General features: G+C 36.9%; 1 protein-coding gene across 2 annotated transcripts in view; it reads right to left on the reverse strand.

Annotated features, from left to right (window-relative positions):
• LOC111865554 (histone-lysine N-methyltransferase trithorax) overlaps positions 1-8,706 on the reverse strand; it is a 37,554-nt gene extending 28,848 nt beyond the window's left edge. For both annotated transcript variants that reach the window (XM_023853688.2, XM_023853687.2), the window contains exons 1-3: positions 8,470-8,706; positions 7,048-8,170; positions 2,325-2,519 (exon numbers count right to left, since the gene is read on the reverse strand). In XM_023853688.2, the coding sequence (XP_023709456.1) occupies positions 2,325-2,519; positions 7,048-8,170; positions 8,470-8,625 (1,474 nt within the window). In that variant the 5' untranslated portion in view covers positions 8,626-8,706. The remainder of the gene's footprint in view (positions 1-2,324; positions 2,520-7,047; positions 8,171-8,469) is intronic.
• Positions 8,707-14,030: the final 5,324 nt, after the last annotated feature.

Consider the following 14,030-nt stretch of genomic DNA (forward strand, 5'->3'; position numbering starts at 1 on the left):
TTTTTTTTTTTTTTNTTAAATTCGCTTAGTGGGGGTTGGAGTACAGCTGGGTCAACTCAGCATGGTGGCCACTGATTGGCCTATTGTAACCTGCCATGGGTGATTATGATGATGGAGAATTTGGTGGAATGAAGATTGGCAGGGGAAACCAAAGTACTCAGAGAAAACCTGTCCCAGCACCACTTTGTCCACCACAAATCCCAATTGACCAGACCCAGGATTGAACCCGGGCCAGCGTGGTGGGAAGCCAGCAACTAACTGCTTAAGCTATGGCGCAGTCTTCTTCGCACTTTGGTATTCCTTATGAATGTATACTTTCATAAATATCAAAACAGCCCTACAACCTCTTGCACATATATGAGCCAAAAAAAAAAGAAGGTAGTTTCTGCTACAGCTTGATTTCACTAAACTAACTTCATGGTACAGATCTTCTTGAGCAACTGATATCCATTCAGCTGGTCATGAAACTCATGCGTGTGCACATGGTTCCCTTTTTACATGAAACCTGAAGGCTCATCATGATGTTAGTAAACGAACAACATCAGAACATATCACAACACAGTGCTATCTACTCCAGACCCCAGCTATACAAGAACCATTTTAATATGGTGACATGATTCCTGAAAGCTAGAACAGTTCATTGCTAGATAACAGCTTGCTGGGCATGTTTCTGCAGCAACAGATAGGTTTGTGGGAAAACCTGACCTCTGCTATGAAATTAACACACGTTTCTGCAGCAACAAATAAACACAGATGAAAAGAACCGTTAGAAGTATCGACTTATGTTCAGTTCGCCCATAAGTTATAAAAGGGGGTCATGTAATTCATTCGAGAGTCATTCTTCATTTGTCATTCATCCTTAGTGAGCCATATGTGTTTCGTTGTTCACAATAGAGTCCAGAGTTCAATAGTTGAGTGTTCCGCTGTGGAGTGTTAACCAGCAGACAACGGAAGCTGAAGAAGTGACCAATTCGTAAATCAGAACCAAGTAAGAAACAGCAGAAGAGAAGACACTTGTAGTCCAGTAAGGAAATGGAGCGAGTCTTAAATAGTCATTGATTGTGAGCTGCTATAACTGATTGTAATAGAAGGCATCAAAAAATCTAATCATTCAGTCCAGAACCCGTTATAATTATTTATGAAACCCCAGACACATGACAATATTCATACATCTATGCCTGCATTTCCAAAGTCAAGTCAAGTGGTAATGTTTTGACTTCTAATCAGGAGGCTTCAGGCTCACATCTTGGCCAGGATACTCACTATTCTGAGATTTCTTGCTTTCCCTTAGTCCAAGGAAAATACCAGGACAGTAGCTTCAAATGGGCCATAACTGCTTTTTCTACAATATTTAAAGTTCACTGAATTTAACTTGTCCATCAGTCAATGGTAAGTAACAGCTGTGGTTGATACACTGCTCTTAAATAAGAATGAACCACCCAGCCACACTAAGCATCGAAAATGGGACTCACTGCTCGATGTTTTCTCATCCAAACTTTATATGCATGTAATATATAATACATCCGTTAATATACACAAATTTGTATCAATATCCGTTAAAGAGTGTGATTGTGTGGAAACAAAACAGAAGTTCACTAAGACTACAAATTTAAACAAGTCCAGCAGTGTATCATAAAACCTTTCAGTGAGAACGAAATAAGATTAAATTCTGTGACACTACAGTAAACCCCCAGTAGACCGAAGTAACTGGGGGGAGGGGGGGTCCAGATTAAGAGTATCTGGATTAGTAAAGCAAAGGTAGCCCTAAAAGAGAAAGAAAAAATTCAAACTCAAATAAATGGAAAATTAATAAGTAGTGCTGATGAAAGTAAATAAAATATCATTGTAGTCTCTATTTAAAAACTATTAAAGGATAATACATTTATTCATTGATAGGATTCTGAAGTTGTACTTGTTTTTGAACATAACAATGCAGGTTTGAAGAAACTGTCAAGTTTTGTCTGAACAGACAAGTGACTCATCTGCCTCCCTTAATGCCATTTGTCTCTTAAAGTATGTACTCAACTGTGGAGAGCATTTCCCATTTTTCATATTTTGATCCAGATTAGATGTAACTGGATTAGCGAGGGTTTACTGTAGATCATAAATATAAAGACACTGCCTCTCTACTAGCAATGATCCATTCTTTCCATCAGAATTACATAACAGTTTTAAAATCCCTGAATCATAATGATGCCTTATGAAATATATCTGAAATTAATATTACCAAGAAACTTATTATACTGGTAAGAATAAAACAATGGGAAAAGAAGATTAATAAATATAACAAGAGCACACATTTTATACTATAAATGTTTCCTCACCTGCTCCTTTATGACATTCCAGAACAGGCAATTTCCCTCCTTTGCTGCATGCTTGTCGTTTCATCATTTTTGAGACGAATTTTCGACATGACTCACAGCTGTAGATCCCAAACTTGCGGGCCTGTTTAACAAACCTGTAGAATCGCACAGCACCACATACTCCACAAACCACTGTCCCTGGCAAAGCGGCATTACCTGCAATATACAACATATTTCAAATTCAACGTTTAAACATAACTTGCTCTTATTAAAGAGAGCTTTCATTTTAACCAAGCCCAGTCTAGCTATTTCTGCCACGAGTCACAGATCAAGGCTACCAAAACTGAAAAATGTTTTCTGAAGAAACTTCAAACTAGAAAGAATAACGGCAGTACCCCAAACGCTGTAAATATGCTGTCTAGCAAGTGGAGTTCTTGCTACATTAACAGCCCTGACAAAAGATACCACATATAACCATATAACTGTGACAAGATTTAGAATTCTTATCAAGAGTGTTAGGTTGCCCACTCACTGCTATCTACTGCTTAGGTCAAGAATGTGTGGAGCTATACTTCAACTCTCCCACATAGCTTCATGGCATGATGCTTAGTTAAGAATATGGGGTGACTGCCTTTACCCTTGGCTACTATTTTGTGATAAGGACAACTGAATATTTTATCAGATAATCACAAATGTCTACCTGATATGAACATCATAAGAAACAATACACCCATTTACCATCTTAATATAATAATTATTATTTATTATAATGTACCAATACCGATGGCTGAAATTATGTCAAATACTGTAAACTGTCTATGGGAGGAGCATATAATGACATACTAATCCAGAACTTTTCAAAATTTCTGATGCAGGATTCATTACATGTTATTTTGCAGTTTGAATCTCATATCCACTGTCATCACCCATGTGACATTAAATATTTTATTTCCATCCTCTCATGGTGGCATTACTTTATCTGTATTATAACTATGGACTGGATTTTTATGCCCTTATAATCCATTAAATATGCATGCATTTACGCATGAAAACTTCCGAAATATGCACTAAAATATGGACATAAAAATTTATACCAAATATTAAAATTGATTTTACATTATTTTAAGATCAACGAATCAATATTTAAGTTCATTTTATGTAATCACTGAATCGTTCATTTGCAATAAAAGGCTATACTTAAATACAAATCATGCAACAAAGCCAACATATTTCATTACAAATTTAAAAAACCATTGGTACTCACATTTAGCCCTCCAAACTTTCAACTTCTCTTCTGTTGCAGTTCACAATTACTAAATGTTTTAGGTTTTCCATAGTTAGTCGCCTCCTATTATCTCATAAGATGTCCTTATAGTGGGAAAAACTTCTTTCCACCTCACAGGAACTTAGGGGCGCATGTACAAAAGCCACTATTTGTCCACTGTTAGTGATATTTTACTTGGCAGTTCAGTATGTTTACGAGGATAAAATTTCTTCAATTTCACAAAATTTGTTCTTATTCTGGATTTTTTTAAAGAATGCTGTGTACTTTTTCCTTTACTACCTCACCTACTCTTCCAGGAACCGAATTCGATTTGGAAACAGTGGTTTTGAACACACTTAATGACTGATACAAAGTAGTATTGCTATTGCTTGCCTCCAGTGAGGAAATGGCAGATGGAAGATGAAATACGTGAGCAGATATATAGGAAAGATTAGTTTCTAGTTCTGCGCTTTTTAGTACATCTTGAGAAATTTGAATTGATGCTGCACTTTTTGGATCAAATGTATTCTCAACATTCCTAACTGTTTCTAAATGTTCGGTATAACAACTCGCTGCACACAGTCACGTGCCCCAGCGCATTAAAATTGGTTCTGGCGGAAGTGGAACGCTCGGTGCTATTGCTTTAAAGGCTTCTTTTCTGTATGGCACTTTAACAAATACCTTCTTCACAGAAGACACCAACTTGTCAACAAGTGGAAAATTTGCACGAATTGTTTCTGCAACATGGTGCAACCCGTGGGCAAGGCAAGTCAAATGTGTCATATTTGAAAATATAACTTTAAGAGCAGTACCGGCTTTCATCATATATCTTGCGGCATCAGTCACAAAGAGCAGTACGCGCTCATACTGAATGCTATTCGGCCACAGTAAATTCATGGATTTGATAAAAAATCTGGAAACTGCGGAGCTATTTGTGGTTTCAAATTGCTCTACTGCAAGAAGATATGGGGTAGACTGTTCATTCTTATTAAGGGATCCAACCATACAATTTGCAATAAACCGTCCCTCACAATCTTGTGTTTCGTCGATTGATACCCACACAAAATTATCTTGAATCTTATCTCTAATGCTTTCAATTGTAAGATCGTAACACTGTTTCACATAATTTTTGCGCACAGTAGATTCATCCGGCACTCTGCACTGTGTATACTTCTCTATGAAGTTTCTCAGAGTAGGATTAGTTAGTTTCCACAGCGGAATATCTGCCGCTAAAAAGGCTTCGCATAAATCAGAGGAAAACTGTGAAAAACTATTATTAGAAAATTCACTAAGCAATTTTTGAACAGGAGCACTTTTCGTGGATTTAATTTTAATATTCTCTTTCTGTATATTAGTGTTCAAATGCTGAAGCACTTGAAAGCGTTTTTAACAACCAACTGTTTTCTCTCGGCAATAAAGAATTTCGTTATCCGTATTTATCATCTCTCCTTCGAATTCCCGCTGATACAGCTGTAATTTAGTTTTCGGACTTACTTTCACTTTCGGCATGACTACAGAAAGCTAAACAAACTTAACTACAGACTAGTCACCACTAATGTGAATGGGCCCCAGCTTCAAATGAAGAAGCGTAACGAACCTCACGGAGACTTCGGAAATAAATAAGTGAAGTCCCTTATCGGTTGGATAGTATTACGTTGATAGCGGCTACATGTGNTCTTCTGACTAATTTCTTCGCGGCCACTTTGATGGTACGCGGATGAGGCAAGTTACGACTACAGGGATCGAGGTTGAATCGTATTACATTGATAGTGGTTACATGTGAATGCTTCCGACTATCTCTTCGCAGCCACTTTGATGATATGCAGATTGGGCAAGTTACAAGTACAGGGATCGAGGAAGTCCCGTGACATGAATCATGACGAAATGTTGAGTCAAATATGCAACATATTCTAATACGGAAAAGAAAAATTGTACACACATGACCATAATTGAAAACATAAAATTAAAATATATTACAACATTTTAAAAGGGAAATATGCAGTATAAATAGAGATCTTCGAAAATATGATGCTTATTCATAAAACAGGCAAAATATGCATTTATATGCACCATCAAATCATGTCCAAAATTTAAGAAATGAAGTAATTCATACATATATCCAAACGAGCATACTTTCTGGTTGCAAGAAAGAAATATGCATTTGTATTAAAATCCGGTCCCTAATTATAATCAAATGTTTCAGCTGTTGGGTAGAACTTCTGCTTAATATTCAGTAGGCTTCAGGTTCAAATATGGGCTTCAAGACTGCCTATCTGACTGAAATTATTCATGGTTTTCCTCAGTCCCCACAGCCAAATGCCAGAATGTAACAGAAGAGACCACTTCTTTCAACAACCTTTTCAACAAATTATTCAATAATCTAGAACATGATGCCATATAATCAGCACTACTGAAAGAATTGTTAAATGAAAATAAATTGTGTTTATTGTGATGACAGAAGTGCATGTGACTACAGAATGGCTAATGATAGGAAACCATACTAAATGTTATTAGTAACAAGCACCTTAATTGAACTTTTATGCATAGTTTCATGAAAAAAGAAGTTCATGGTGTTCCTCAGATATAAAAACATGAATCTGCCTTACAATCAGTGACTCAGCAACCATAACAAAAAAGGAAAGCTTAACAGATAGCTCTCAAAGTTGGTAACAGAAAAGTGCTTTCATTTCTATCAAAAATCTTTGTATTTCACATTTTGCAATTTCAAAAAGCTTTCAGAGAAATTTTTATCATTCACCTACTTGTGCTATTATTTGGTTTCACATGCATGTCTGAACAGTGTAAAAGCACTTCAAAATGCAAACATGCCATCTTGAATATGTATTGCTTTGTGCAGGACTGACAGACTTGAGCATAGCAATTGGCAAGAAGCTAGCCACAGGCAGAAGGACCAGGACCAATGAAGCTGAAGTGAAATTTGACTTTTTATTTACTTCAAATATTATTACCATATGAACTTCAGCTATGTCCAGTAACAGATTAGGTTTCAGCTAGCGTAGTAGGTGCAGTCTACTATTTTCTATGTAAAACATGATTTTTATTGTATGTAAAAATATAAAATATCGCACATTTCTATTCTCACTGAGGCTGCCATGTTCAACTGTTATGTGTAAAGTGAAAATTGTATGTGAAACAGCAGTCAGAATGGCAATCACGGCCATGTGTGTGAGCCCATGCATCTACATATCTACAGCCAAACAATTATGTAAGTTACTTATGGCAACCAGTACTACTTTAATGTACCATACCACAAACTTTCACCAAATTCAGATGTTGAAGATATAAAAAATACAAACAAAAATGTTTGTTTTTCATAGTACAACTGAATATCCGCCAGTGTAAACTTTGAATGACTTCAAAACAATATGCATGCAAAAGATATAACTAACTGGTGACCAAATTGTAATCACATACTTTAAACATATCTTAATTTGGCATACATTCCCACTGCATACCTACCAGAATTTATATTTACAGAAAATGGACCATCAACTCCAGGTGATGACTGAGTACTGAGCTTTAAGCGAGCCTTGCGGAGAATAACCTTGCCACTAGTGAGTTTTGATCCAGTCCAATGAGAGTTGCTTTCTGATTTCACCTCACTGTTTGTAGGTGCAACAAGTCTTCCACAGTCACTACTATCTGTCGACCCTGAATGCAACTCTTTATCTGAAGCGCTACGGATACTCCTGGTCGAGCCAGAACTGGAAGTATGAGTTCTCTTTGAAGGAAACCTATTAGTACCTGCTCCAAACACGTTTAATTCACGCAGTTTTAACTGCACCTTATACGATGGTTTCCACCGGCGTTTTCCTTCAACAATAAGTGAATTCTCCTGGGAATAAATGTGTGGGGAAAGACTTCTATTGCTACCATCATTGGAGTTGTGACCAGACAAAAGTTCAATCTTTTCACAATTCACGCCATCCTTCATAACCTGTTCAAGAACATTGACATCAGTTACTGAAACATCCTTGTCACTCTTTGGAAGTTCAGGATTCTTAAGGGGGTCTAGGATCAACCTTGGTTTCTTGAGCTCTATTACACTGGGAGAACGGCTAACACTCACATCACTTAATACTTCTTCTGTCTCAATAAACCGTTTATTTGGCTTAATAACACGTGATGAATGGACACTTCGTGAGGGAAGAACAAATTTTCGAACTGCACCATTTCCTTTTTCTTGTTGAAAATTATCTACTGTTGCAACAGATCCATAACTGGATGATTTCTTAGCTTTCTTAAGAAGTTTCTTTGCAGCTTTATTTTTTAAATGACTTGGGTTCACTGGTGGACTTCTTGAGGTTAATTTTTTTGGTACTGAAAGGTCTCTCTTTGAGTTAATTTTACCACCACCATCAAAATTATGTTGCACATGGGTCCTACTTGTAATAACATCCTGTTCTGAAGAGCTATATGGTACACTGAACTTTGTATGTGAAAGTTCTTGTTCAAAATTTTCTCTTAGTGAAACATTAAGTCCATTTGCTTCATACTCAGATATAACCTCACGCTGCTGCTTCCTTGCATATGCCACTGCTGCTCTTGCTTCTTGTGCAGAGAAGCCAACAAATTCTGTTACCTGTACAAAAATAAAATCATGTATATAAGTAAGTGATCCTCCCTCCCAAATATTATGTGCAGGTCATATATAAGCAAATACCTTCAGAGTGCTTGACACTTAATGATAAATGACATTTGAGATCGGCTTGATGTTGTTCTATGGCGAAATAATACACACAACGTAAAAATTACAGCAATTGCACTTATTAATCAAATAAGTACATGTGCGGAGACACTGAAAGTGTTCACACATAACAACAAGAATAATTAAAACCACTATAGCATTATAGCTTCATGCCAAACCTGCTGTAGGCCTACCTGTTCACTTCCAAAAGCTTCATTAAAAACTGCAAGACCGAAATAAATATTTTCAGCGGCTTTGACCGAATCATTTTCTTGTGATGGAGAACACTTTGACGCTTTAACCCTTTTCCTATTTACAATTTTCGAAGGTTTGCCAGGAAATTTTCCCATGTTCTTTCACTTTCCTGCACTACTATGCCCACAGTGTTTCCATTTATTACACAGACTCGCATCAAACAACAAAACAGCGCGGGGTCTCTTCGTTTCTACGCAATGCGTAGCATTCAGCTAGCAGGAGGATCATAGCTGACTGACAGCCAATCGATGGATACCGTTTTCGCGGTAATTTTTTGAAGTGCAAAATTTAATTCCGAATGGATGCACTTAAACCCAGTAAAATCTGGACTACAAGCTGATAATAATATTAATTTATTTTAAAATTTATTCGTATGTAGGAAACAACATTCATTGAACTGTTAATTCCATAGAAATCAGCAAGGAATACAGACGTAACAAATTCGTTCAATTTCAATGTCGGCCATATTACAGATTCTCTTAGTCTATAGCATCTTTGGAACTGGGCTCTGCGGTGTAATTAAATGCTATGCATGGAACACTGAACGCATGTTAAGTGGTGCACAATCCCGATCACGGATCAGTACATAAATCTAAACTATGTGTATCGCTTCAGTAACAGCATGAATGCATTGCGAAGGTGCTTTAATAGTATGACATTTGATGGTTATAGATCAATCCCTTTGGTTCTAGTAATTTTTTATTGCTAGTGGGGTGGGACTAGGTCCCTTGTACTGCGGCCACTTCTGTCCTATTGTACCAGCCCCAGATGATAGGTGAGGGTGAATGTTGAGCAATTGGTGGAATGAAGATTGGCAGGGGAAACGGAAGTACTTGGAGAAAACTTGCCCCAGCGCCACTTTGTCCACCACAAATCCCATTTGACCAGACCCGGGATCGAATCCGGGCCGCCGCGGTGGAAAGCCAGCGACTAACCGCTTGAGCTATGGCGTGGTCCCTTGGTTCTAGTAAGTAGGATGTGGAACAAGTCAAATGCAGATTTCCCTTAAGTAAAATGGTTGCAATAAGTACAGGCAGCTTTAACTTAAAAACTCTTCATTTTACCCACAACATATATTTATGAGTTTCATATGATTGTCTGAATAGACAGTAATTATTTCCGTCAACATTAACCGCTTGAGCTTTCTAATAAGAGATCTATGTTTCTTGTATGATTGGAATTAAATTTATCAGCACTGTTTATATGATTTCAATGCTTCATAGGGTCAGGCTATATTATAGTACATTCAGAAATTACAGGGTTTAGAGTGACAGTCTGTTTCCACAAAATGTTTAAGTGTACTATTTTTGAATTGGTGGACACACTTACATGAAAATATTCACATGCACCTTGATACCAAACTTCTTACATACCATGGATCATTAAATATTTTCAGCATTCTTATGTATTAAATGCCTAGACTTGAAACTCTACACTTATTCTGGCCACTGCAAAGGAGTGGTGCAATGAAAGTATGCCCTGCCTGCTCAGACATTCAACCAAAAGTGCTATCTCCAAGTTTTGGAATGTCTGAGACAGAGGTTTCATCATTTGAAACCACAAATGCTCTCTTGACAAGCAGATCCTGCACTGACAACCTGCCCTCATACAAAGTACTCTCCAGCACAGAGTTTTTGGTGAAAAAATTGATCATATGACCCCAGTCACTAATCAGGTTTTGCTCTATGTGACTTCTTCCTTTTCCCTGTTGTCAAGAATAATTTCAAGGATCACATTCTGATACAATGGAAGACACCAGAAGGTGTCTTGGCCATTCTAAACTTTCAGAAGAATGACTCCAGGAAGTGCTTAGACAGTTGAGGAAAGGCTGGTTCTTGTATAGCTACAGGGAGGAAATACATTAGTAGAGACCATTGCTGTTCAGAATAAAATTTTATATAATGCTGCCTGTGAGTAGCCCCATTATTTGTGAGACCTTGTGTTGTTCACATTTCTGTAAACTAGGATTAAATGTACATTTTATGAATAGAAGATAATGTACACTGCTCACAAAAAAAAGTGTGTTCATTTCAAATAAATTCACTAATTGCTAGAAGTCAAGCAACTCAGACTATCTTTGTCGTAGTTAAAAATAAACCGGTTTAATTTCTAAGAGTTATGATCCTGCATGTCACAGTAAATTTATATGTAGTCTGGTTTTCTATTGTAAATGTAAGTGATCTGTTTATACACATTCTGGGTCCTAGTTTATGTGCTACCAGATGATAGCTCATTTGGTCTTGGGGTATCACAGTAATTATAGATTTGTATTTTAGTTTGCATTCATTAGTTTCTTACATATATTTTGTTATTTATCTCACGTTAATACAATCTTATGTAATATACTGGCAATTTCTATATCAAATGGTTATGTACCTGAATGGATCGATGAATGATTGTATTGTGTTGTATTTATTAGCATTCATCCATCCATTCAGGTACATGATCATTGGATATAGAAATTGTCAGCAGATTACATTGATAGTTACATAAGATTGTCTTAACATAAAATAAATAATTAAAATAGATATAAGAAATGAATGCATGTAACTAAAATACAAAGCTACAATTACTGGGGTACCCCAAGGTCAAATTTATTATATTATATTTAAGCATCCTGTTGCGACGTGAGTGTTATACACCAGATGATGGCCGTCTGAGGCCGAAACATGTAGTGTAGGGGAACAAGATCAAAGACACAAAATATATTGTTTGCACTTGAGACAGAGTTTGTATCATTATATCAAATTTATTATTCCTATCAAAATATTCAACTGAATAAAAAGAGTTTTCTATAAGAAACTTTCTCAATTTATGTTTAAATTTATTAATATCATGTGCAACTCGCTTAATATTGGGGGGCAGAGAGTTAAATAAGGTAATACTAGAATAATATACTCCTTTTTGAACTTTAGTTAGACTTACTAAAGGAACATGAAAGTCCAATTTTTGGTGGGTATTTATTTTATGCAAGTCAGTATTTATTGTGAAAAAATTCTTATAGTAAAAACAAATAAATTGCTGCTACTGCTATCCGTTGACAACAGTAAGGTAATGACAAGTTAACACTGCTTAACACAAGTAATTCGAGGAACACCACAGGAATCCAAAATTCTGATTCCTAATTAAACGTCTGTATCCACAGTCCGTCAATAATGCAACAATAGCTTATTCACCATTTAACACTTGACACAACATGTTTCAGCCATAGATGGCCATCTTCAGGTGTCTTAAGGCATCCAAACTGTTACACTGCTCTGATGTCCACTAAAACCACACGTTGCAGTCCACTTAAAAAGAATATTTTTTTATAAAATCCTATTCCACCTCATAAGGGGTGTTGTCCACTTGTTTAGAGCTATGTGATTACTCCAGAAGGTTTGTTTCTGCAGCTTGTTTTTATGTTCGTTAGCCTGTTGTTCTGTTAAGTCTGCAATTTGCAATATGCCCCTTGCTTGTGTGTTGTTCCCTCTAGCAGCATGTGATGTGCATTTCACTAGTGTATTAATAGAAAATGTTGATGGATTTTAATTAATAATTTATACTATTTTAAGTGGACTGTAACACTCGGTTTTAGTGCACATCAGAGCAGTGTAACAGTTTGGATGCAATCAGACACCTGAAGATGACCATCTATGTCGAAATCATGTTTTGTTAAGTGTTAAATGGTAAATAAACAATTGTTGCAGTATTGACAGACTGCGGATACAAAGATATTTAATTAAAGATTTTCAACAGGATGCTGAAATACAGAATTGTGATTCCTAGTTCTGTTATATAAAGGCTACTAATCAAAACTAATTATGGTACACACAAGACATACCTCAATGTGCTCAATAAATTTGGTCCATTCAAACTGCTACTGCAAATACTGTGGCATTTTTGACTGCCTGTGGTATTTCGCCAAACCCAATTTTTTACAAAGCAGCAGCTAAAATTGGTCTGAAATGGGTAGTTGCTTTTTATATTATATATTAAATGCTCAAAAGTAACATGTGCTTTGATAGCCTGGAGACTGGTGTTTAATCTTTATCCTAGGGTGCAAATGCCTTCTAAAGGGATAAAAAAACTCAATATTTATAAAATTCTGAGCCAGAGAGGTATGTGAAGGACAGTGTGGTTGCAAACTGACATATTTCTTTCTCTAAATATGCACTTCCACTTTCACATTTTACAATTACCCAGTGCTGAACCTTCATTATTCTTCACCATTTCAGGCGTAATTAGAATTTTGGAAGTCTATTATTTTTGAGGGGTTCATAAGTGTTTTCTTCAGCTAGATCATTAATGTCAATTTTTTTGATGGGGATTCTATTAGAGGTCCATTACACAATGTATTCTTTTCAGTTTTTTCTACAGTTACTGTATATATATAAATTTTTTATTGGTTGAAAATGTAATTCTTTTGTGAAGTCTATTATAAAACATATTGTAGCAAATATTAACTTCTTTCATTTCGTCTCCTTCGAAGTTTTACTACCACATGGTAAACTTCTGCAATTTATTCACAGTTGTTCGTGGGATGTTAGGGATGCACTCTATTAATACATTATGACCACACAAGTGAACAGTCTTTTAGTATCTTGTATGTTGTGCGTTCAAGTTCTAAGGTCTCCAATTTTTTTTCTCACACAATAATCATACAAAAGATTTGAAACTTCTGTCACTTTTCAACGTAATCTCCCTGCAGCCATACACATTTTTCACAAGGTCGACATCGTGATTCCATGGCCGGTATGAACGCTTCTGTAGGAGTCTGTTTTGACCACTGGAAAATCGCTGATGCAATAGGGGCACAACCGGTGAATGTGTGACCAAACAGAGTGTCTTTCATTGTTGGGTAAAGCCAAAAATCGCTAGGAGCCAGGTCAGGTGAGTAGGGAGCATGAGAAACCACTTCAAGGTTGTTTTCATGAAGAAACTGCTGCGTCGTGTACACCCGATGCACTGGTGCAGTGTCCTGGTGAAAGAGCACACGTGCAGCCTTTTCCGGCCATTTTTCTTGCAGTGCTGGAAGGAGCTTGTTCTTCAAAACATCTTGGTAGTATGCACCTGTCACCGTAGTGCCCTTTGGAACGCAATGATTAAGGATTACGCCATCGCTGTCCCAAAACATGGCCACCATCATTTTTTCAGCACTGGCACTTACGCAAATTTTTTTTGGTGGCGGTGAGTCTGTGTGCTTCCATTGATCTGACTGGCGCTTCGTTTCAGGATTGAAAAACGGCATCCATGTCTCATCCATTGTCACAATTGATGAAAAGAAAGTCCCATTCATGCCTTCATCACGTGTCAACATCGCCTGGCAAATTACCATGCGCGCAGCCTTGTGGTCGTCCGCCAGCATTCGTGGCACCCACCTGGAGGACACTCTCTGCATTTGCAAGTCTTCATGCAGGATTGTGTGCACAGATCCCATGGAAATGCCAACTTTGGAGGCAATGTTTTCCACACTCAATCGGCGATCCTCCAAAACAACTTTCTCAACTCGCTCGACCAT

The sequence above is a fragment of the Cryptotermes secundus genome, unplaced genomic scaffold (assembly GCF_002891405.2).
Source record: "Cryptotermes secundus unplaced genomic scaffold, Csec_1.0 scaffold836, whole genome shotgun sequence".
Taxonomy (NCBI): domain Eukaryota; kingdom Metazoa; phylum Arthropoda; class Insecta; order Blattodea; family Kalotermitidae; genus Cryptotermes; species Cryptotermes secundus.